At 37.4% G+C, this 26,944-nt stretch overlaps 1 protein-coding gene across 13 annotated transcripts in view; it reads left to right on the top strand.

The window, feature by feature from the left end:
• The window catches only part of LOC135731522 (adhesion G protein-coupled receptor L3), a 235,137-nt gene that overhangs the window by 173,693 nt on the left and 34,500 nt on the right, over window positions 1–26,944 (top strand). For all 13 annotated transcript variants that reach the window (XM_065249565.2, XM_065249552.2, XM_065249559.2 and 10 more), the window contains 5 exons: window positions 1,086–1,124; window positions 8,244–8,427; window positions 12,889–13,011; window positions 17,596–17,801; window positions 20,579–20,755. In XM_065249565.2, the coding sequence (XP_065105637.2) occupies window positions 1,086–1,124; window positions 8,244–8,427; window positions 12,889–13,011; window positions 17,596–17,801; window positions 20,579–20,755 (729 nt within the window). The remainder of the gene's footprint in view (window positions 1–1,085; window positions 1,125–8,243; window positions 8,428–12,888; window positions 13,012–17,595; window positions 17,802–20,578; window positions 20,756–26,944) is intronic.

Here is a 26,944-nt window from a genome sequence, read left to right as displayed (position 1 = left end):
AGTAAGCAGCATGCGTCACGAACCTCCTTCAGAAAGTCCTGCCTTTCAATTAAAAAAGCTCATTGCATTACTCCAGAATGCGTGTGCGCATTAGCCGGTCCAACTTGAAAAATGCGAACGAAACTTCCCGTTGAAATTCCTGGCGTGATGACACCATCACAGTTAGCTCAGGACACCATCCTCTCGACACACTCCGCCGAACGCCTGCCAACTGAAGCGGAGTGATAGATTCCTTTGATAGCGTGCCAACGGGCTTAACCAACAGACGGAGAGGATCGACTCTGCAAACGACAAGATCAAGACACTTTAGAGATCAGAGAGCCTGAAGAGGCGCTAAAAGAAGCTGCTAAAGAGCGAACGCAGTGCGCTGAGCTGCAGGTGTGCTGCGATCTGGGACAGGTGTTTCTAAAGATGGCCGTCGTCAGTCCGCATTAGCATTCCATCAGCACCGGCGGCGGGGTGACAGACCTGCCCGCTATTTATTTTTATCTGCTCGTATCCCTCGTTCTTCCTCTCCCTGATTCAATAATTCATGGAGTACACACACACACACACACTTCTCTGTGTGCTTCCTGCTGCTCTCTGCTCCCGCGGTGACCGAGAAGAGTTTGTGCGTTAATGCGCTAGCACGCAATCATGACTACAATCACAACCTGTCAAACTAAAGCCCTGTTCCTGGGAGACGGACTGGACCAGATTTTAAAAAAGACTCTGCCTGTCTCTGTTAAAATATAAAAGCATAAAGTATGAGGCTGTGTGTGCAGAATGTAATTGTTTTTTCTGAATATGGCGCTGGTGCGTCCAATCAGTTGGGATTGGTCTTTCTGCATACAGTGCATGTCGGAAACAAAACACCCTTATTATTACCCTCATAATGGGACATACGTTAGCTGAGCTCTTTAGCTATCTTAAAGTCGACATTAAGCATTGTAATAAGTCACCAATTCTACTGTTCTTCCTTTCTTACTGTCTTAATTTTTTCTCAGCGTTTAAATTGGATGTCATTTGCAGTACTTGAATGTTTCTTACAGTTTTGGCTCTAACAGTGTCTTTAATTTAATATGCTGTTTTATTTGGATTTTCAGCTGCAGAAAAGGGAGCGATCGTGTCGATATTTTGTTCAGGTATCTTTTTGTACTCCTTAAACCGCTTTCATCCTCATTTTTGCTGAGCTACTCATGGGACTGTGTGCTTGTGCATTTTCCATTTGCATGTGGTCATGTTTTTGTAAGGTGATGTTGTTGTCATTTGAGGCCTTGACCAATTAAATCTTTGCAAATAACCCATGATAATCAAGGCTCTCTTCTAAGTAGACACCTCATACTGCCACTGGAAAATACATTTTTAAGAATATTAATATACACTCACCCTAAAGGATTATTAGGAACACCTGTTCAATTTCTCATTAATGCAATTATCACATTAACCAATCACATGGCAGTTGCTTCAATGCATTTAGGTGTGTGGTCCTGGTCAAGACAATCTCCTGAACTCCAAACTGAATGTCAGTATGGGAAATGAGCATGGCATGGTTGTTGGTGCCAGATGGTCTGAGTATTTCACAATCTGCTCAGTTACTGGGATTTTCACGCACAACCATTTCTAGGGTTTACAAAGAATGGTGTGAAAAGGGAAAAACATCCAGTATGCGGCAGTCCTGTGGGCAAAAATGCCTTGTTGATGCTAGAGGTCAGAGGAGAATGGGCCGACTGATTCAAGCTGATAGAAGAGCAACTTTGATTGAAATAACCACTCGTTACAACCGAGGTATGCAGCAAAGCATTTGTGAAGACACAACACGCACAACCTTGAGGCGGATGGGCTACAACAGCACAAGACCCCACCGGGTACCACTCATCTCCATTACAAATAGGATAAAGAGGCTACAATTTGCACGAGCTCACCAAAACTGGACAGTTGAAGAATGGAAAAATGTTGCCTCGATTTCTGTTAAGACATTCAGATGGTAGAGTCAGAATTTGGCGTAAACAGAATGAGAACATGGATCCATCATGCCTTGTTACCACTGTGCAGGCTGGTGATGGTGGTGTAGTGGTGTAGGGGATGTTTTCTTGGCACACTTTAGGCCCCTAAGTGCCAATTGGCCATCGTTTAAATGCCACAGCCTATCTGAGCATTGTTTCTGACCACGTCCATTCCTTTATGACCACCATGTACTCATCCTCTGATGGCTACTTCCAGCAGATAATGCACCATGTCACAAAGCTCGAATCATTTCAAATTGGTTTCTTGAACATGACAATAAGTTCACTGTACTAAAATGGCCCCCACAGTCACCAGATCTCAACCTAATAGAGGGTCTTTGGGATGTGGTGGAACGGGAGCTTCGTACCCTGGATGTGCATCCCACAAATCTCCTGAGCAAAGATGCTTTTCTATCAATATAGGCCAAAATTTCTAAAGAATGCTTTCAGCACTTTGTTGAATCAATGCCACAGAGAATTAAGGCAGTTCTGAAGGCAAAAGGGGTTCAAACACAGTATTAGTATGGTGCTCCTAATAATCCTTTAGGTGAGTGTATATTCAGAATGTCAGTTGATGAAGAAGAATTGTATTTGATCATGGCCTCAGTTTATTGCTCATCATCATCAGTTCACATAAAACCAACTTTGCTTATCTTTTAAGAGTTAAACCTACAGTAGTTGCAGTTCTAGTTCAGTTTTGTGAATGCATTTAACTATTTAAGGTCTAAGGCATAGTTGGTCTCAAATCAGATGACCAGTCACCTGCAAATTTGCGCTTGTGCTTTGTTTTCATGTAGGCTTAATTCTCACCCTTCCCAGCAAGCACTGGATGGCTGGTGAACAATGGCTTAGGATATTTTAAATCATCAGGAATTCATGAACACATTAAAGTCTTTATGAAAATGCCCTGAATACTTTTGGTGAAGGCCTGAATATGCTTGTTTGTTTTGTCGGCATCAAAGCTGTGTCACACGATGGACATTTTTGCCAGTTTTTGCCAAGTTTAGCATGATCATGATGTCAATGTGCATTTTAATGTGGCATTGCCGCAATATGACCACTGACTCGGTATTTGAAAAACAAGTGATATTAAGTTGGAATTGCTCAAACTGTGATAATTATTAACCTTTCTTTTCGCATGAATCACTTTAAGTACAACATTGAAGTTTTTCTCCTCCTCAGTAGTTACGTAGCTACAGTGGTAAAAATGCGGCCACTTGTACTTAAAGCGGTAACTGAGTTGATGATACCAAATATACCGCGGTTTCTGACCAAAGACATTTGATCAAAGTATGAAAACAGTTTAAACGTTGTACGCTACGTTTTTCTTAAAGCACCATACATCAGCGTTAGTCAATGCTTTATTTAAAACTAAAAGAATCTGCTTACAAACTCTGGGAGTATAAAGGATTTGCTTTGATGGTCAGTGGTTTAATGTCTGTAGTAGAGAAAACAGTCATGTTCGATAAAAAGCCACTGAGAGCTGAGCAGTGCAGATTTTTAAAAAATAATTTATGTTTTGTGCACCAGGGCTGCGTTTGACTTCTTATTATTAACAGTGATGGATCAATATCCGACCTGATCCCAAGTGAGGAATTGATTTTATTGTACAGTGTCTTTAGGACCCAAAAACATATCTGTTGGTGCATTATGGGTAGAGAGTGTGTATTTCTAAAGGGGAAACTTGTTTGATGTTTAAAGTTAAAATATCGATGACCTTTCCCGGTCAATAAATGACCCACAACAAACTGAGGAACATCAGTTGTTATTTCAAAGAAACAAGATGTTTAGAGGAATCTATAAAACGCTGACGTTGGACTCGATAAAGTCTTTAGATTTTATTACTGTTCTTGCTGTTTTTTCGGGTCCATATAAAGTGGGATGTAAATGTACTGTATTTGCATTAAGTAATGGCATGTAAGTAAATGCATGAAAGATAAATCTGTGGTAAAGTTTTACCGTGCAAAGGGAAAGCTTGCCATTAACTCTTAACTCACCCACATGTCATCCAAGATTTTTGAAATAATTTTTTTTAAGAAATGCATTCGAGGATTTTTCTCCAAATAGTGGACTTTAGTGGATCTTAACAGTTTACAATTTTAATGCAGCTTCAAAGGGCTTTAAACAATCCCAACCAAGGCATAAGGGTCTTGTCTAGAGAAACAATCGTCATTTAATACAAACTCACACACTTGAGAATAAAATTGATACCTTGTATCAAGCATCTGCCAGATGTATAAAGGTAAATTTAAATGTCATGAAGAAATCTTATCAAACGTATGTCATAACACACACACACATATTACAAACACACATCCACCAATGCTGTCACACCACAGAAAGATTGAATCACATAAGAAAAGTGTGTCAATTTGGTCAGTTTACTGCATTAAATACAACAAAGAGAGAGAGAGAGAGATACAGGTGTGTGTTTAGTGAAGTGAGTCGCAGTCTGTTTGCCAGATTGAATTACTAACTCACAGGATTTCTCAAAGGGGCATTTTGGGTTGTTTGGCTATTTGTATGCACAGCATGAAAGCAGTATGAAATATTTCGTATTATAATTGTGTATAAAAATATGAATTTTTCTTCCTAGCTGAACTATCAGAGCGATCGGCTGTATACGCACACGGTTATGGATGGCATCAGTATGTATGAGCAGAATGCCTCAGACGAGAAGATGCAGAATTTAATTTGCAAAAGTAAAAACAAAAACAGATGCGAAGTGCAGCTGTGAATTTCAATTTGAAGGACTTTCATAGCATTACAGAATAAAATGCATGCTTATTTAAAATCGTAAAAAAAATTGCAAATGTTTTCATTCAGTCAATCATTTGTATTGATTTGGACTGCTGCTGACCAAAATATTCTTCTTTAAATAGTTTGGTGTGTTTCGTCTACGTTCTTTGGTGTAAGTTTGTTTATATCCTCCAGCTAATGCATTTATCTCCCTGAAAGCTTTAAATCCACCTCACACTTGACTTTCTCTCTCTCTTATCTCATTATGTATGGATTTATTCTCATTTGCATACACCACCTGTAATTGAGACGTTTTACATTATTTGTGAAGCTGCAATCGTGAATGTTTTATGAATTAATATTTATTGGGTTGTGCATAACGCTAATTCATAAATTGGACTGAATTAGACAACATTTGGTGTCACGTTCCGGTGAGCTCAGATAACCTGACCTGGGATCAGTGTGTAATCTGTTTTTGTTCTCGGTGGGGATGATCTGAGGTCGGGTGGTAAGCCGCTCGCCTTGGCCCGTGATGCAGGGAGGATCAGACCCGTGTAAGCCGTGAAACAGACCAGAGTGGACCGGTTCAGCTCAGCCCAAACTCTCAGTCTGAGCCGGTTTAACACTGTGCTGGATTACAGCGATCAGTGCTGGTCCATGGACAAAATACTTCAAAGTTTATAACCACAGCAAGAGCAGACTCGTGCATTTGTAACATGGATCGGTTTAGTCTCTCCAAGCTACATTTTTCTTGCTGACTATTGTGGATGTAGTTTAAACTCAGAAACCAAAATGTCTGACTTTTAATGCAAAAGATGATAAGGAAAATGTTGCACTTAATACAATAACAAGACACAACTTTGTTTAAATGAAATTAACACTTTTGACCAAAAAGACATCACATTATGCAGGGCTCAAAATTAACTTTTATAGTAGGTAGCACTGGTGCTCCCAAATGTAAAAGTAAGGAGCACCAGGAAAAATTTGGGAGCACCCATTGAAAATGATACAAGCACTGAAACTTCATCGACCAGGGTTGCGTTTCCCAAAAGAATCGTTGCTAACCTGTTAGCAACTTACTTGGTTGGAAATGGGAAATTGCATTGCAACCAACAAAGTTGCTAGCTTGTTTTATATATATATGTGTGTGTGTGTGTGTGTGTGTGTGTGTGTGTGTGTGTGTGTGTGTGTGTGTGTGTGTATATATATCACACACATGCATGTATATATTTAAGAAATATTTGCATGCATATAAACATTTGTATATTAACATATCATTTATATCATATATAAATATAAATATTTATAATATCAATATATTATTTCTTTAAAAATATTCATACATGTGTTTGTATTTATAGATACATAATATTTATTGATATATTGTGTATAATAATTATGTAAACAAAAACTTTTATTCTGCAAACGAATCGCCGTGACTTAACATTAGGCAGCCCTTAAATTATTTGTGTGACTTGAGCATGGCCCATTTTTAAACAAGCTCTTATGCTTAAAATGTGTAGATTCATGGGGCCCTATAAAAAAACATTTCATGTTATTTTCAATAATTTATTTTTAAATTCAGTTTTTTATTTTCACAAATACCATTTTATTTTCTGTTTTAATTTTTCTGAATTTGTATTGACTTTTTATTTATTTTAATGGTTAATTACATTTTACTTATCAAACAGTATGTTTAGTAAACTTAATTCATTAAATGTCAATCTTTTTTTAAATAATCAAACAAAAATAAGACAAATTCATACATTTCTATTTTTTGTCAAAGAGCTGCATAACAAAATTAAAAATGAAAGTCGAAACATTTTGAGGAATTATATTACTTAAAAAAGTAGATTTTATTTAACAATAATAATATATTTTTGTCAACTTCTTTACTTTTAACAGACTTTTATTTTGATGGGTTGTCAGTATGTATTTGACGATCGTATTTCTCAATTTAACAATGAAATCTGTAAGAACTGTGACACCAGCTCTGAATATGAACTTCACGTTTTTGTGTCCTCAGATGCTAAAAAAAGCACAAAATGATTTCATCCGTGTAAAGTTTAATTGCCGTTTGCTAATTATTCCACATTATATGTAAACGTTTCATTAATAAACGATAACAGGTCGCACCACAACAATCATTTTTACTCCCACATATATTGCTCCCAAATATATTTTGAGGTCACGCCAATAAAATTTCAGGAGCATATGCGACCAAAACGCTCGCAATTTCGAGCCCTGACATTATTCTTGCATAAGGTTGTTAACATTTTTTTCCACTGTACTGTAGCTTTCAAATAATAGAAATAGACAAAAAAGAAATGTCTCAAAAAGGTTTTATATGAGAAAGATGAGGTCTGAGGTACAAGAGGTTATTTTGTCTTATAAAGAAAATCATATGAGTTTTGAATGACAAAACAAATATTTGGGTGAACTTCTCTTTAAGGTTTAAGTTAAAGTAGATATCCCCAAAGTGTCATTCACACTCGATTCCCATACACGCCATGATTCAGGTTTCCAGCGAGAGACAGATCGGCTGTGTTCTGTCAGCGTTTATCTCTTCTACATCAGAATATTCCCTTTCAAATATCATTGATCAAAAGCTTTGAAAGCAGCGGGGATCAGGACGACCTTGTGCGGTATCACCGTACTGGACATCTCTTCCCGTAAAGAGCTTTCTGCTTTTGTCTTCTCAAATGCTCAGTGTTGGGTATTGAAAATGAAGCTTTTTGCTCGATTTGCTTTGACTGTGCCTTCTCTTCGAAGCGAGTGAAAATTAGAAAAGCTCTTGAATGTTTGCAATAAAACACGAGGGTCCCTAAACTTCAGCGGCTTTTTGTCTAAACGGCCATCAGGCGAACAGAAATTTCCCAGCGTTTAATGGATGCTACACTCCACACATTCCAGCTTATTAGCATTCCAGGCACATTTTTCGCCCGTAGCATTTTAAATGTTTAATTGGTGCTAGTGCTATTGGGCAGAATGATGAGGTTTTGATGATGGAGGTTAAACATTATTAAAAGGTTGATTGATCCGCCGCTGCTGTACCGCTCTCATCCCAACGCGCTGAGCCGTGTTTGTGTGAAGAGCTTAAAACTTAGTCAAGTGTTGGATTGGTTATGGATTTGACAAGAAAGCCAGGCAGGTGTTAACAACGCTTGCTGAGTGTCTGTATGACAAATAGTTTTAGGCATTGCATTATGGGTAATGTAGTTTTCGCATAATGAATTTTCATTCGTGGTATTACTAAATAAAGATTTTTCCGATATATATGTAGATTTTCATTCGTGTGTCAGTATGTCCGAGAACAGGATGTTTAAGATATGACATCACAGATTTGTGCTCATCTCTCCCCCATCCAAAGTCCTGCATCACCCTGCTTGTGCTCCATCCATCGCTTCACATACACTCCTTACAACAAATACGAGTTTTGTTAACCCGCCTGCTTAAGATGTTTTGTATAGCAAGTTTGAGAACATGCTTTTGAACGATAACGCTGTGTTGCTCTCGCAGGCGATGGTGGAGACGGTGAACAACCTGCTGCAGCCGCAGGCTCGGGCGGCGTGGATGGAGCTGTCGACAGGCGAGCAGCTCCGCGCTGCCACCATGCTGCTGGACACCGTCGAGCAGGGGGCGTTCGTGCTCGCCGACAACCTGCTCAAAACCGATGTGGTGCAGGAAAACACGGAAAACATCCGTAAGTCGCTTTCATTTGTCTGTAATATGCACTTTCTACAAGTAGGGTTCACTTTGGTTTATCCAAAGCATTACAGGCACAGATCTGAAACGTCTGGTGCTGTTACTCCTCCTTAATGTGAATTGCTCGAAATTAGAAACTACTTGCTCTTAAAGGGGACATATCATGAAAATTAGACCTTTTCCATGTTTAAGTGCTGCTATAAACCTACAAAATGTCATAAAGATCAACCCAGTAACTTAGTTTTGGTAAACCATTCTCTGCAAGCGTGTGAAAAATAGCTCATTGAAATTTGGCTCCCCTTGTGATGTCAGAAGGGGATAATACCGCCCCTTAATCTGCACTATCCAACCACACACTGCAGCTCATTTGCATTTAAAAGGACACACACCCAAAAACAGCACCCAAATTTTTGCTCGCACTGCTATAATAAACATAATTTGTTATAATAAACATAATCAATATAATCTGTGGGGTATTTTGAGTAAACGTCACATACGTACTTTGGTGACACCAAAGATTTATTTGACATCTTAAAAGAGTCTTGTGAAATGTTAAGATGCAAATTGAATATTAAATTGTATTTTGTAAAGTTGCTCAAAACTGTGCGCATCCTTCCGGTCTTAATAGCGAATCGACATCATCATGTTTTCATATACTCGAGCGTGTATAGGCATACGAGAAGCAGCCATTGAAATGAATGGTAATGCATAGTAGCGCTCTAGGTATCATAGATCCCTTTGGACATTACAGGCCTGCATGATAATGAAGCAGTTTTTAATAGAAGCCTGACTTATCTTGCTGCTAGCAGAAATTTAATGTCCTTTACAAAGCATTTCTCACCCCGGGAGGAAGGGACAAGACGTTTTGAGGACGCCCACATTTTCCCGAGCCGCTCACATCTGGTTGTGAACATCAGAGCGTGAACGATCACGCGCGTTCCTCTGAGGATAGCGGCCGGCGCGTGAGGATTGAGGCACTATATCTCCTTTTCCTAAACACGGGGATTTAAGGGGGTCTGGCTGCCATGGAAACTCCTGAATGTAGGTCTGCCATCCCTCTGCGGAGATGCTCGCTTTTGGGGAATTAATAAAGCAGAATTTATCGCGTCTGCCATCGGATTTATCTCGATATTAAGGGATCCGGAGTTGGGCTTTTCAGAGGGAGGGAGTCCCTCCGATGAACTTTTTACGAGGTTATTTTACATCCCTTGCACTGCATGGCGATTAATCTGCGCGCTTTGACACCTTTAGCGGACCTTCGGGCCCTGTTTGATGGTGCTGGTTTGCAGCATTATAAGGTTTGTTTGGCCCGCAGGGCCGGCGAGGTCCCCGCCGACACAGCCGAGCTGAGAAGCAGCCATCAGTTAAAAGAACGGTACGCCTAAAAATGAAAATTTTGACGTTATTTACGTCCAAGCCGTTTTTTCCGTCGAACACACAAGGAGCTGAATGTCTGAGCTGAGCTATAAAAGTGTCATATAATTAAACCATGTCACATGAGCTATGATCCATGGCTATTCAATAGCTTTATGCTGTATGTGTCAGTGGTTCGCATCATGCATGAGTGCCTATGTTTGACGTGCATCTTATGCAATGCGTCTAACAATGCCATGTTTACACCTTTTACTCAGTGAATCATGATTTTGGGAACTTTTGATTCATTCCTTACAGGTTTCTCAATTGGATCACTTTACAGCTCCAATTTCACTGCATGCTTTTGTTTTGACGGTATAGTTTTGAAGGAGTGGGTGAATAGTGGCAATTTGGGATGAACCGGCACAAAGAACCAATGCAGTGGCATTTGGAAAGATGACAGAAGATTGTCCTGAGCATCATTGCTATCATCATATGATACAGTTTTGGGGTAAAACCAAAGCCCGTGTGTGTGTTTGTTTGGGATTTTCAAGCATCATTATCCTCCCACCTCAGTTTTAATATAATACGCCTCAAAACACTATGTACCATTAGATTTCGCTTTCAGATGAAGCGTGTGAGTGTTTGTCCTCACACTCATAATCCGATGAGCAGATTGTGAGCGATTAATGGGCTTTTTAAACCAGCTTTTGATTTCTCCAGAGGCACAACAACATTTCGGTGCTGTTTGTCGGTCTTAAGGCTTTCAGAGAAATGCTGGAGAAATAAGAGAGTATTTGCTCTACCCGTCGCTGTTAATCTGCCTCTATTGTCCCGATGGTGGCAACAACCCGCATGAGCGGAAAGCCATCAGTTTCCAGCTAGAGATCCGGCGAAGGATTTTAATGTTAATTTCGTCTGATTTTACAGCCAGCTTCTTTTTGAGGTCCTGTGAGAGAAAGTTTTTAAATGCCCCAAACATCCGGAAAAGCGGAGTAGGGTGAAAAACTCTATGAAGCGTTTGATTCAAGTCCTCAGATGAATTGTATCAGACAGCACAGGAAGAATTTTGTGTAAATCGTTTCACGTTTCTTATCCTTCTCGAGAGTCTCATTCAAAATTCTGTCTAGAGTCAGAAACTTACTATACATCGGGTTTTCAAACTTTTTTTTCAGCCGAATCCCTGAGATTTTAAGTAAATATATCAATAATTAAATAGAAGATTTGCATGTTTACCTACAAAAAAATATTTATTTTTCATCTATTTTAAAGTTTTTATATTTGCATGCATTATTATTACCTGTTAGTGGACCTTTATCAGGTAATTTTCTTTAATTGGTACATAAAACATATCTGTCCATTTTGCACTAGTTCTCAACCAGCTGGAACGCGACCGACCTTTAACGTTGAAATTTGGTTGAAATAATGTCAGTTGTTTGTTCAATGATGATGTTTTATTAACGTAGTTCGGAAGGAGCACGTCAAATAAACCACTTTAGTACCACCAGCTGTCCACAATCAGTAATCATCATATCTACCCAATCAGCACAAAGGCAAGCCATATATAAGTCACAGTTTAACTCTCCAAAGATCCTCTGCAGTCTTCAGAATCCCTCCACCACCCCGTCTCCTCTCACTCACCAGGTTATTTCCTAAACGTGGGGGGGATACTCTGCGTTCGGGCCCATTTCTGAGCTCAGAGCCCTCTCCCCGGACAGCACGCCAAATTCGTTTACTAATTTAATCTGTCCAACTTATTTTTAAATGATATAACATTGAAACTCCAGCTTATGCTAAATGGTTAATACAATGCTTAAAACATTTACGTTGAAATTTGGTTGAAATGTCAGTTGTTTGTTTAACGTTGATATAACGTTGAAAAATGGTAAAACACGATATCAATGTTAATTGAATTTGCTAAATCGATGCATATTTCAATGTCAATTTGCAGTTGATGCAAAGACCTTAATTTACAAATGTTGAAAGTAAGACATTTAAACAACGTTGCCTTACCAACGTTGATTCAAATGCAAAATCAAAAGGTAATTCAACATTGATTCAACCTTTGTTGCTGGCTGGGTTTCTGATATAACATAATGTTGTCTAAACGGCATGATAAGACAAATAAACTTCTGTATATATATATGGTAAGTAAGTGTTTTCTTTATTTAGTTTTTCATTTTTTTATCAACTCACAACCCCTCTGCAATTCCTCTTGCACACCCCAGTTTGAAAAATCTTGCTTTACAATACATTAACTCAAATACTACTTGCTAAACAAACTTGATGTATTGCGTCATTGCCATGTGTCCAAAATAAGGATGTCAATTTAATTGGTATTGAAGGGATACTCCAGCCAAATATCAAAATTACCCTATAATTTACGAGATACATATGTGCATCATCTCTCAGACCAACACATTTGGAGTTATTTTACTAAATGTCCTTGCTCTTCCAAGCTTTATAATGGTAGAAAACAGGGATCAGGGAACAAGAACTGATTTTAAACTCCAAAAAAGTGCATTCATCCTTCACAGAAGTAATCCGCACGGCTCCAATGCCTTTATAAAGGTCTTCTGTGGGTACTCGATGCGATTTTCAATGCGACTCGTCAATGCTAGGGAAAGAGGTAATATTGTATTGTGCATTTAAATATATCATAAGAATGCATGTTACACTTTGAATCATGTGTCCGGGGCGGCACGGTGGCTCAGTGGGTAGCACTGTTGCCTCACAGCAAGCAAGAAGGTCTCTAGTTCGAGCCTCGGCTAGGGAAAGTGGCCTTTCCGTGTGGAGTTTGCATGTTCTCCCTGTGTCAGCGTGGGTTTACTCCGGGTACCAAGGTTTTCTCCCAGAGGCCAAAAACAAGCAAATTGGAGATGCCATATTGTCCCTCCCCAACCTGTGTATGGATTAACTTGTCTGAATAAAACTTGTGTATGGATTAACTGGTTCTCACCATGAATATAGCCGTAGATGCTGGAATGGCGTGAAGAAATAAAGGAAGAAGAAGAATCATGTGTCCTGACTAACATGGCCAAGCATTCCCATCTGCTTTTGCACATGTTTGTGTCCTGACTCTCTCTGTGTTTGTTTGTGTGTTTAGAGCTGGAAGTGGCCAGGATGAGCACAGATGGAAATCTTCCTGATCTGAAGTTTCCACAGACTGGAGGCCAAGGAAACGCCATCCACCTGTCAGCTAACACTCTTAAACAACATGGGAGAAACGGTACGGTCCTGACACAAAACAACAGCATGTTTGTGGATGTGAGGTGACGTCCAGGCCACACAGTATCTTACATTTATTTCTAACTTACAGTACAACTTGGAAAGTGCAACAGAAAACCAAAAGATATTTGACATCCAATGTTTGTGGAAATCTAGACATCCACAGTATTAATGCAAAGTTATCATAGAGTTTACATTGATGATATTTCAACAATTACTTTGTTATATATTTTAATATTATCATACATTTATGTTACAGTGATGTAGAGGTAACACAGAATTATCATTGAGTCATGAATGAATAATCATTGAGGGATCGTTGAGATATGGCGCTATTGTGATGGAAAATTCATATTATAAATATTATTATTCTTTTTTGTGAGGTAGGTTTCTATCCATCTTTAAAGTCTTTGTAAAGTCCGATATTAAATGTGTTCATAGTTTGTGACACCACAGAAAACATTTATAATTTCCCCCCACAGCCAAAGTTGAAAATTAAAAATGATTAAAAAAGTATTATTATTAAAAATGTAATGCAAAGATTAATCACGATTATTTTTTTTGCATAATATATGTGTGTGTACTGTGTGTAATTTTAATCACACACACATACATGTATTCATTTCAAACATTTGTAATTTATATATTACTTTTATTTAATAACATTTTATAAAATATTTAATTTATAATAAAGAATATATCAAAATATAAATAAATAATAAATGTATGTATGTATATAATATATATACACACCCATATATTATTCAAAAAATAAATTTTAAAAATAATTTTTTTAATCTTAGTAATCTTTTAATAATATTTAATAATTTATTAATTAAGCACTAAAATAAGTTATTAAAATCTTGGAAAAACAAGCAGGATTCTATGTTCCCAAAAGCTGGAGGCGTGTCATCTGTTGGCACTGAAACCACACCCACTCGCGTTAAAACTGCCGTTTCTATCAACTTTTAGCTAACCATGCTTTTGGAAAACAAACCCCTGTATTGATGATCGCGATTGTGTTAGGGGCGGGGCCATGCTCGGTGGCTCCAGTGCATCATCGAGCCACCGTCTTAGCCCCGCCCAAATAATTCTGAACACAGAAATGTGGTTTAACAGTGTAATTAAGTTCTACATAGTTCACAGTCGTTATAATGTCTTTCGGCAATACAATTTTGACTTTAAAATGACTTTACACAGACTTAAATAAATGGATCCTGTTTGATTTGTTTATTTTAGGACTATCACTCCTTCTGTTTTGCTTTGCACGGTCCATCTGAATCCCAGCTACACGTGAAGTTCACAAAATAATTTCACTTTTTTATTCAGACTTTTTATGGCTTTCATGCAAGCGGAGCAGAGATCCTCTGAACTTTTTGCAGTTCTTAACGTATTTCTGTTTCACGAACAAGCTGACGTTCAGCTGCATTCCTTCATCAAAGGCTTCCTTTCCCTCCAAAAACGCTTGTTACCAACTGGACGATCAACAGGGAAGCCAAAAAAATCGTTCTTTTGCTTTTCTGCAAATATCTTCTGTTGTGAGTCAGTGAAGCCAGACTTTGGGGGGGGGACACGGCGGGGGGCGTTCTTTCATTTCGTTTTACTACAAAAAATAAGCGAGTGAGAGACGCGAAAATAACGAGCAGAACGTCAACGGGGCCAGTAAAGCGCTAATGACATTTCAATGAAGCCGAATCAAATCGCCTCTGTGGTTAGACTTTTTTTATTCCCCACTTGAAACCTTTGTGGCTTTCAGTAAATGCTGCTGAGGGGAACAAAGCATTATGGGTGAGGGCTGCCTAGAAGAACAATGCATTATGGGTGTTATGTATTCATTACATGATCTACTGAGTCCCATCTAATCAAAGCTGAAATGATTTCACTTCATTGCTCTTTTCCTCTCATATAACGGCCGAAAACAGGATTTTGATGGCATTGTGACAGTGTCTGCTCTAATAGATGCCATCAGCACACGGTAATGAAAAAGCTTTTTTTAGTCAACCCAATCAAGTTCTGCGTTTCTAAAGAATTTTGCCATACCACTGCTAACAAGATCAACTTAAAGTCCCCATGAAATTAAAACTGACAATTCTTTTTTTAAAAGGAATATTGCAGTGTTCGTTATAAACAATTTAGCTGTGAAAGTTATTATTTAACAAATGTTTTATGTGCCCTAATAAACTTTAATTAAAATCTGAAAATCATTCTCTGATGATGTCAGCTTGGTGGCTTAGGCGGAGCATCTGTTAACTCCGCCCCCTCCAACTCTCAAGCTTTGTTTATATTCGCGCTTTGGTCTGCAACGCAAGCCTCCGCGGATCGGGCGCGCTTCTTACCAAACGGACGAGGCGTTTATAGTTGACGCGCTCGCTGTTGCACTATTTTTTGAACCATCAGGGGGCGACGCGAGCAATAAAGTCAAAAACAAACATAAAAAAGAGGATAGAAGAAGTCGTCCGCTGGAACAACCCTGGTGCTTTTAACATCAGAGTTTGATATATAAATATGAGAACATGAATAAAACAACAATCTTTTAAATATGTCTTTATTAAACATTATCATTTCATTTACGTTTTTTACTAAACAAACAGTACAGATATCTTAAGGTTTGTATTTTATTCCTCGTCTAGTGGTTCATTCAATACAAATATAAGCCAAACATTCTGAATCATGTAAAAGAATTCGTGTTTTAAACTGCAAAGTTTCCATACTTTACTTACAGAGTGTCAGATAAATATATACATTGTTTTGCTTGGATTGATCAAAGAGATACGTCACAGGCTTGCCTGCTCGGACAGAATCGCCTCGAGTTCGGTCATTTTCGGATGCGGAGCCGTGCGGAAAGTTACAAAAAATGCCGTGCACACCGCCACGCGAAATGGGGTCTCGCGCACCCAACGCGCACGACCGCCCACTCCGCGTTAATGTCATTTTTGCCGCGCGCACCAACGCGCCCGTGCGGACGCGGCGAGTATAAACATAGCTTCAGTCTGCAGCGAGTTCTATTTCTGAATTAAAAACACCTACTTTTCTATATCCAATTAATTTACAGTAGAAAACACAATACGGAAGTAAAGTCGATTTATTTTAAAGATCGTTTATCGGTGTTTGGGTTTAGCCTGTTCAACCTGCCAGTCTGTTACCATGCAACTAGCCAGGTAAGTTTGACCATAATTAAGGCAAACTCAGGTTTGGAAAACCAAAATAAAATGTAAATAAATAAGCTGGCATCAATCTAACAAAACAAAGTAACTTGTGATGTATCTCATTTTTCATGAAGTTGATACAAAAACCTTTACATTTAACCCTTGGGGATTGTTCATGGACAGAAAAAACACTAAATTAAACGGCTGTAAAAATGTATCAGATTTATTTATTTCCCAATTTTTTTGCATAAATCTGTTAATCAACCTCAGTACTGATAAAAACTACCAAATGTTTACAAAAATAATTTTCAAGTTCATAAGTGATGTCACTGATTTTAGGAAAAAAACTGACTGATTTTCAATATAAAAAGAAATTGTGGACTGGATTTTTTACATTTTTCACAGTTTGGACATGTCAAAGATTAGTAAAAACATTGGTAATGATGCATTTTTAGTTTTTGTGCAGCATCAGATTTTATTTTTTTCCTCATTTGTTGTTTGGCTGTTTTTGCCCCATTGACTTCCATTATAAAGACATTTTTTGATTGCAACGCACGCACGCACGCACACACACACACACACACACACACTCTCTAATATGCTGTTATAGTCCATATAACTCAATGTACAAGCCAGAAATTATGTTCGTTTTCTGCACAGGCCTACTAAAGGGTTAATGGTGGCAAATGCCGATCAGCAAATGCTTTGCTATAAAAAAAAACAATGTGGTTATAATGGAAGTCAATGGAGCAAAAAATTCACGAACAACAAATGAGGGAGAAAAAAAATCAAATCTGATGCTGCACAAAAACTAAAAATGCATCAAAGCCAATATTTTTACCAATCTTCGACATGCCCAAGACTGTGAAAAAGGTGGAAAAAATCCAGTACACAATCACTTTTTATATTAAAAATCAGTCATTTTGTGTTTTTTCCCCCAAATCAGTGACATCACTTATGAACTTGGCAATTAAAGAGTTAAAATCATTGAATATTTTAAAACATTTGGTAGTTTTGATCAGTATGAGGTTGATTAACAGATTTATGCAAAAAAAAAATGTGAAAAAAAGAAATTCATCTGATACAGTTTTACAGTTGTTTAATTTAGTTGATGTTTTCATCCACAAACCCGAAAGGGTAGTACATTTGCCCACGGTATATTGTGGAGTTTGGAAAAAATTCAAAGCATTTTCTTGAAATATGTGTCAATATAAGATTTGTCACCAAAAATCATTCAATTTGTTGAAACACAGAGAAAGTTGTTGCCAAATTAAGACTTAAAACCCCCAAAATGTCCCCAACAACACATAAAGGGTTAAAATAATAAATATTTAGACTGTTATATACAGACCAAGGCTGTTGTTTACATCATATTATAAGCGTGAGAATGACCGAACAGAGTCACGATAAATCTAACAGCTGTTTTCCATTTGTTTCAGGTGAGATCCGGATGGCTTTCGTGTTATACAAGCACCTGGGTTCATATCTGACCACCGAAAACGCCAGCGTGAAGTTTAGCAGCGAGACACTAAACACAAACTACTCGGTCATCGTCAACTCACCCGTTATAACCGCAGCCATCAGCAAAGACAGTAACAAAGTCTACCTGTCCGACCCCGTCATCTTCACCGTCCAGCACGTTCAGGTATGACAGCAGATGCAGTGCTGTTTGTCCAAAACCCATTTAGTTGTTTTCTCAGTAATGCATAAGATTTGAGATGAAGATAAAAAGATGTTTTGACCGTGTGTCTTTACCTATAGTGTGGATCTTATCTATATCTATATAGGGGATGTCTTGTAGTCCTTTAAAATGGATTGATACAACACTGCTATATTCATTGCAACTGCTACTGAGCTACTAAGTTAAATGTGTGTGTTTATTTGGATGAGTAAGCGCTGCGATGCAGTACTGTCTCACCACAGGTCCTCCAATCGCACCTCCAGCATTTATACTGAATTATTTCTCACCACTTTGACTTTAACAAACACACCAATGTACAAGCACACACATTTGACTCTGTGTGTGGCCCGTGGCAGACATTAAAAACCTTGATACTGCACATGGGAGGATGCGAGCGATCTCACACATAAAGAAAACATAAAGATTTTTACAAATGTGTTCGTCACGATTGTTTCCTGAGGCTGTATCAAGCCATTTCACACGACAGACATTTACATATATTCCACAGGACAAAATAATGACTAAATTTTGCACAGATTATCCTGTCATAAAACTGTGCACCCCCCTGGTTTTTAACACAGTGTGTTGCCTCCTCAAGCATTGTACTTTTATTTAAAAGTAGCGCACGAGCTGCCCACTGTTCCTTACAAACAATGCTGCAGCTACAGTCAGTTCTTTGGTTTCCCAGCATGCTCGGCATGTTTGAGGTCTCAATAACACCGGCTTGACGATGCTGAAATCCACATTCACCACTCGAGACAAAAGAGAGACTCATAAACAACCAAACAGGAATAGAATAGGCTGATTTATGTGATTTAACAGCAGGGTGTGCCATCTTGTTTGTTGTGAGATTTATGCAACTTCAATAAGCTACTTAAATTAAGATTTTTATGCACAATTTCACACAAATCTATCGAATTTAGTGCTTTGGTGTTGACCATAGGCCAAGTTTCGCATTTGTGCTTGGGGAAATATTAAGATTAGACAAATAAAATATGAATCCTCATAGTTTTGTTTCATTTATAGCTCAGACAAAATAATAATTGACTTTGGTGTGGGGGGCAGTGCCCCCCTGCCCCCCTCAGACCAAATCATAATTGTCCTTGGTCTGGGGGTTTTGCCCCCTTGCCCCCCTCCAACTCTATGATGTTAACTCTGTATGGGATGACACTGTCAGTAACAATAATAAAGATAGGACATAAACAAAAACAGATTGGCTTTATTTTAAAGACATATGGTCAAGACGCATTCCAGAGTGATGTTAACAGTAATTTAGGACACAAGTCATACAATAATTATAAATTTTTTTATTTCCTTTTTTTAATTATTAATTTATTACTCTTAACTGTAGGTTATAATATTATGTCACATGCTTCAAGAGAGATTTTGCAAGGCCAGGATAAACATGAAATTTAAAATATGAAATTTAATCTCTTTTTGCTCTGCTCAGGGAAGCATAACTTGCTTATTTATTTTAATAACTAAAAACAGAGAAATGTCTTGCATGAGTTGCCTTGACAGAGATTAAAAAAACGTACATGGTCTTCAGGTTTTAGATAACATCATTTTGTCAGACATGCATTAACATTTCTAATGACAAAGAAGAAAAGTTGTAGTTTTAGTAGGAATTTTCTTTATATTTATAAAAAAATTTCTCTTTCGCTCTTCTCAATTCTGGCAAGACACATTTGTACCTATAGTCTGGAGAGTTCATGAACTTCAATGATTTTCCTGTTTCAGGTTAAAGAATTTTAGCTGGACATTCAAATTGCATTTAAAACAGTTTGACACGACACAGAGGAATGAAACAGACATCAGGGGTCAAGCGTTACGTTTGGAAATTGTTTTAAAAACATTTTTAATCTGTGCCCAAACAAGCGGCTGTGTATCCAGCTAGAACATATTCACAGTCAAACAATCATTTATAAATATAGCAGACAATAATGTGTATCTATAATGCCTGCCCTGCTCATTGAGCATCACTTCATCTGCAGACCAAAGAAGTGCTGCTGATGCAAAAGATGTTGTTGCTGTGGTAACACTCAAGATGTGTGATGTGTTTAGCTATCAGCGATGATGAGGAAAGTTTTTGATGCTCGAGTTCAATAAAGAGAAAATTTGATGTATTTTTTTTAATATAGCTGTGTGTTTATCATCATTAGACAGCGCTGAATGTGACTCATCCATTATTGATGTTATAGTTTAATAAATCAGCATTATATGGGCCACAGGGATTTCAACATTCGGTTTCATGATGAAGTTTAGCAGTTTTTATTTTTCACTGCTCCCTATAAAGCAAATGACATTTGAGTCCATTATATTGGAAAGAAGTGAACGAAAACTCAGTGTATTCATACCATGCGTCAGAGCATAGGCGCCGATCCCATGGGTGCATCCACCAAAGAGGCCGAGCACAGGGAAAATGGCAGATATGCTCAGTTAATTTGAATCAAAAACGTTTTGAAATTTGGGAGCCTCTTTGATTGGTGGATTTCATGATCTACAATGCTTTGATGAATAAGATGAATAATGAACATTTTACATTTCGCATGTAACCACATCGCTTTCCTCCTTTCCAAAATGATTGGGTGCTCCCCTAGCGTCTGCCGTTGCTAAGCAACCTAAGAGTTGCGTGACATTGTGCCAGCTTGTGTATTTCCAAAAATGTTTGTAATTCGATATCATTAACCTGGCAAATGTAGATCTGACCTCTCTGATGATGTTGTCTCTTCTCCATCCAGCAGTCAGAAGAGAATTTCAATCCAAACTGTTCGTTCTGGAGTTACTCGAAGCGGAGCATGACGGGTTTCTGGTCCACACAGGACTGCCGACTGCTCGGGACCAACCGTACGCACACCACCTGCTCGTGTACGCACCTGACAAACTTCGCTGTACTCATGGCTCATGTGGATGTAAAGGTAAATTACACACAATAGTCTTGAGATATAAATCACACATCACTTGTAGCTCAACTGGTGAAGCATTGCATTAGCAGTCTAATGCTGCGTACATACTAGATTACTTGTGGGATTTAACTTTGTGTCATGCCAATTTTCACTCAAGTGAAATTAATTCAACTTGCGCAAATACCATGTGTTTTTGCGCCAATCACATTGACCAATTCACGTCATTCGCATACCTCACACGAGTTTGCGTCTTTTTGCATCTTTGCATTGAATTTGAATGTAATCTACTCGTGCAAATTGTGAATTCATTAAAGGTCTTGTAATGGGACACCTGATTTATTATTAACCCTAAAACACATTTTTACTCCCAAAGCCTCAAAAATCGAAGCATTGTGACACGCATTTTGCATTCTGGAATGGCACAGCAACAGTTTCGAGAGGATCTCGGTCACTCCGTTTGTTTAAGCGTTGACATGTTTAGAGCCAACTATCCCAATATTAACATCAGGTTTAATGGGACAGAAAATAACTCTGTGTCTCTGTTGTGCACTGAAGTTTGTAACGACCGCAGTAAACCTGAACTAAACACTTGCAACCTACAGGCCGAGCATGTGAGTCTGTATTTGCTTTGATTTAACCCCTATAAAATATTGTGTTTACTATAGTAAACTGTAATTAATTGAAGTATACTATAATAGTTATACTATAGTTTACTAAATAATAGTATACTAAAGTATTTAGTATAGTATACTGTAGTATAGTATGCACTATAGTAAAGCGATAAACTGTTGTATATACTTTAATATTTACTATAGTGAGGTACTACAGCTTGCTATAGTAAATATTCAATTATTTCTCCTGTGGGAATGCCTCACTATCGCCACCTCTGTTTAAAACAAAAACTACAAGCTGTATTTTTATGTTTGTTGAAAAACAGCTGACTTTCCAATGAAATGTGACCTAACAGATCAACTTACAAATAATTTTTATAAATTCACTGTTGGGAATCGCGGAGAGTGAAGGAGACCGAATGAGATCACTTGCTTAATAACTCATATTTGTTTATCTATGTACCACGAAAAGTTAGATTAAAGCTTAAACAAACACACTAGTTTTGGTCAAACTCCTAAATGCTCCTATATATTAAAAAAAATATATATAAAAAGTTTATTACTGAAATATATTTTTAAATAGGTTTACAAAAATGGTATGGTAAATGAATTTTTTTTTTTTTGTATATTTTAAAATATATATTAAAACTAAATATATTTTTAAGCATTTATATTCACGTGGCATTGGAAGAAAAACGTTGTATGTTAAAAACCTGTTAACAATACAGGGTTGAAAAGGTTAAAAATAAAAATATTTTCAACTGCAAAAATATACTTATAATTTTATATTTTATACATTTTATACAAACTGTGATATTTTGTCCAGGAAAAATATATTTTTTTGCCTTTTGGATTGTAAAATTAGAATTGTATTATTGCCCCTGAAATATATTTAGTTTTAACCTTTATGTAATATATATGAGATATTTATTTTTTTAAATGTATTTTCAACTGCAAAAATATACTTATAATTTTATATTTTATACATTTATTCAGACTGAGGAAGGGTCGTAAGAGAGCCGAACCGTCACATTAATAAATGATGTAAAGGCGAGCTCTTTGGTTTGCGGATCTTTTCTTTGTTCATTTGTAATATTTTGGTGATCCTGCACCCATATTTAAGATTGATGTGCGTGATTAAACTGGTTTATACATTTTATACAAACTTTTATATTTTGTCCAGGAAAAATATATTTTTTGATGTATGGATCCTAAAATTAGATATGTATTTATTGCCCCTGAAATATATTAAGTTTTTACTTCATATATGAGAATATATATTTTTTTATTATTTTCAACTGCAAAATATACTTATAATTTTATATTTTATACATTTTATACAAACTGTGATATTTTGTCCAGGAAAAATATATTTTTTTGCCTTTTGGATTGTAAAATTAGAATTGTATTATTGCCCCTGAAATATATTTAGTTTTAACCTTTATGTAATATATATGAGATATTTATTTTTTTAAATGTATTTTCAACTGCAAAAATATACTTATAATTTTATATTTTATACATTTATTCAGACTGAGGAAGGGTCGTAAGAGAGCCAAAACGTCACATTAATAAATGATGTAAAGGCGAGCTTTGGTTTGCGGATCTTTTCTTTGTTCATTTGTAATATTTTGGTGATCCTGCACCCATATTTAAGATTGATGTGCGTGATTAAACTGGTTTATACATTTTATACAAACTTTTATATTTTGTCCAGGAAAAATATATTTTTTGATGTATGGATCCTAAAATTAGATATGTATTTATTGCCCCTGAAATATATTAAGTTTTTACTTCATATATGAGAATATATATTTTTTTATTATTTTCAACTGCAAAATATACTTATAATTTTATATTTTATACATTTTATACAAACTGTGATATTTTGTCCAGGAAAAATATATTTTTTTGCCTTTTGGATTGTAAAATTAGAATTGTATTATTGCCCCTGAAATATATTTAGTTTTAACCTTTATGTAATATATATGAGATATTTATTTTTTTAAATGTATTTTCAACTGCAAAAATATACTTATAATTTTATATTTTATACATTTATTCAGACTGAGGAAGGGTCGTAAGAGAGCCGAAACGTCACATTAATAAATGATGTAAAGGCGAGCTTTGGTTTGCGGATCTTTTCTTTGTTCATTTGTAATATTTTGGTGATCCTGCACCCATATTTAAGATTGATGTGCGTGATTAAACTGGTTTATACATTTTATACAAACTTTTATATTTTGTCCAGGAAAAATATATTTTTTGATGTATGGATCCTAAAATTAGATATGTATTTATTGCCCCTGAAATATATTAAGTTTTAACTTCATATATGAGAATATATATTTTATTATTATTTTCAACTGCAAAATATACTTATCATTTTATATTTTACACAAACTTTGATATTTTGTCCAGGGAATAATTGCCATATGGATTGCAAAATCAGAAAGGTATTTGTTGCCCTTGAAATACATTTTGAAATATATTCTCATATATAAAAATATAAATCATATATTTATTTATTTTTATAAATAATAAAAAAATATTTAATTAAGCTTTACTTTTGACAATATGTATTTTGCATATATTTAAAACATATAATTTTTGCCGTATGGGCTTAACAGGTTACATGTGTCTATTAAACTGCTGTCAGTAATAAAGCTATGCCTTTAGTAATAATTTCGGTTATCAGAAGCATGTGTGGTGGCTGTAAGGACTGATGTGTGAGGTTGTGTTGATTATTTATTGTGTGGCCATAACTCCAGACTGTGAGGCGGATTGTTGAAGATCATCAGGTGGGTGGTCTTTATCTCACCATATGAGCACTGATTCCCCGCAGAGCGAGTTAATGCAATGAACGAGCACGCCGTGTGTTTATCAGACTGCATTGTTAGCGTTGCTCTTTCTTCTCTTTGTCTGCATGTTGTGTTTCTGTGGAAAGGCCAACACGATCCATCTGACGATCCCATAAATTGCATCGGAGCTTTATTTTCAAACCAATCACGTTTGAGTGCAGAGCGTTTTTATTTCGTCGTCGTAATGTGTGTGTCGGACAGTCGGTGTGGTCGGGCGCGCCATTGTTGATTTTTTTTGTGTGTGTCGGGCAGGCGAGGGACCACAAACTGGGCCTCAGCCAGGTGCATGCAGTCTAAAAGCTTCATTTGCATTTTCCATTCATAACCGAAGTTCAGTTTTACCTAGAGAGAAACAACGGTGAACGATTGACAGGAGGCAGAATAAAAATCGAAGGGGGGGGGGTGCAAATTTTTACAGATGAAAGAATGGCCTCACTGTGTGTTGTGCGGCCGTCAACACGGCCATGATTCTCAGGAGAGAGACAGAAGTAGTAGATCAGTGAAGGGCGGTTTGATTAGAAAAGTAAGATGGAGAACAACGGGCCTCCTTCAGGTCCTGTTGTGGGAAAAATAAGCTTGCTCTCCTAGATTTCATGCACAGCGTGTTTGTCACGTTGAATGCCAACAGATGGACACACATCCACATCATGGTTTGCCACACCTACACATATATTTTTTGAAAAGGTGGGTTCAGCCCTTTACCCAACCATACAGATGGGTTTCATTCATTAACCTATCCATCCTCTCACTTATCTAAATGTCCTTCTGCTCAGTTTCACCCTCGGAGCGTTGAGAGCTTATGTGTATGATGAGTGTCTGTGCCACAGCTGAATGCATGAGAGCGAGAAGAGAGAGGTGTGTTAGTGGAATCTGTATTCATCTACAGATTGATGTGTGCTGGAGAGAGAGAAAGATGATGAGTCTGGGGACAATGTTAGACATTTGTCATCCATCAATCCTACAGGAGAGTGAGAGAGGAAACTGGTCACCATGGTTACCCCACGCTCTCATTACACAGGTGTGTGTCAGCCGTGAGGAATCAGAAAGAATTATGGGCGTTAAGTTTAGAAACCGAGGGGTGAACGAATTCAGACAATGACTACTACATAACTTATCGTAAATGTCTTGAAACTTTGTTTGTGTGAAGAAAGTGAGAACTTTAGGTGTCTGGCTTGTATATACACTGAACAAAATTATTAATGCAACACTTTTGTTTTTGCCCCCATTTTTCATGAGCTGAACTCAAAGATCTAAGACTTTTTCTATGTACACAAAAGGCCTATTTCTCTCAAATATTGGTCACAAATCTGTCTAATGCTGCGTTCACGCCAGCCGCGGGAGAGGCGTCAAGCACGAGTGATTTCAATGTTAAGGCAATGTAAAAACGAGTTGACGCACATCTGGAGGTCTCGCGGCGCGAATGAGGTGTTAAGCGCGACACGGTAGAGGCAAATTGAGGGTTGCTGTCGGAAACGAGCGAGTTGAAAAATCTGAACTTTGGCGGAAAACGCGCCACGTTTACCAATCAGGAGCTTGCTCTAGTAGTGACATGAATACAGGAAGCGAGCGGAGTCGCAGAAGCCCCTCCCATGACGTGTATTTCTGCATGAATGTCTTAAATGACTAGAATTTCACGTGCGAATATGCAAGTAAACTCAAAATGTTCAAGTGTCTAAATACGCGCAAATAGGGAACAACAGACGTTTTCATGTGTCAAACACAACTATGCAAAAAAGCATTTTGGTATGAATCAACATTCACATACAGAAGATATAAACATGTAAAGCAAAAAGTTTAGCACGTGTGCTTAAAAAGTCTAGAATTTTTATGATATTATCCTACACTACACAGGGAATAATATGGATTTTTTTCCAGAAAACTTCTTGCATAAAATAAATTCAAGCACTTTCAATATCTGTATCTATGTATGTATATTTTCAAAAACTTTCCAGGGCCTTGAATTTTTCCCCAGATTCACAAACTTTCAAGGACCCGTGGGAACCCTGAATATCACTTCCATCTGCACTTTTTTGAAATTGCGCTCTCACGCCTATTTGCCCCATTTAGTAAATCTGGCCCTGTATTCTTATATGTGAGTATTTCTCCTTTGCAGAAATAACCCATCCACCTCACAGGTGTGGCATATCAAGATGCTGATTAGACAGCATGATTATTGCACAGGTGGGCCTTAGGCTGACCAGAATAAAAGGCTACTCTAAAATGTGCAGTTTTACTGTATTGGGGGGTCTGAAAAACCAGTCAGTATCTGGTGTGATCACCATCATATGCAACACATCTACTTTGCATAGAGTTGATAAGGTCATTGATTGTGGCCTGTGAAATGTCATGCAAATCAAGGGGGCAAATGAAAAAGCTCATGAAAATGGGGGCAAAAAAATGGGGTTGTATTTATAATTTTGTCCAATGTAGTTACTATCCAAAACACAAAAAAATCAACATAGCTACATTTTTATGGCATTTGAGTGCTTGAATTAAACATGTTTAGTTAACTCTTTCCCCGCCATTGACGAGATATCTCGTCAATTAAGAGAAAACGCTTCCCCGCCAATGACGAGATATTCCGTCTTTCCGCAATACCGCTATTATCCACCAGGTGGCGCCCTTCCGCAACTTTTTAAAACCGGAAGTATTGCCCTATGGCAAGCTGTTGCATGTCCGTGTCTGTTTTAAAGATCGCTCTGAATGGGATCTCTATGAAAAGTCAGTCA

This window comes from Paramisgurnus dabryanus, chromosome 2 (genome assembly GCF_030506205.2).
Source record: "Paramisgurnus dabryanus chromosome 2, PD_genome_1.1, whole genome shotgun sequence".
NCBI lineage: Eukaryota > Metazoa > Chordata > Actinopteri > Cypriniformes > Cobitidae > Paramisgurnus > Paramisgurnus dabryanus.
Note: the sequence above shows the minus strand (reverse complement) of the source record. Positions and strands in the feature narration are given on the sequence as shown.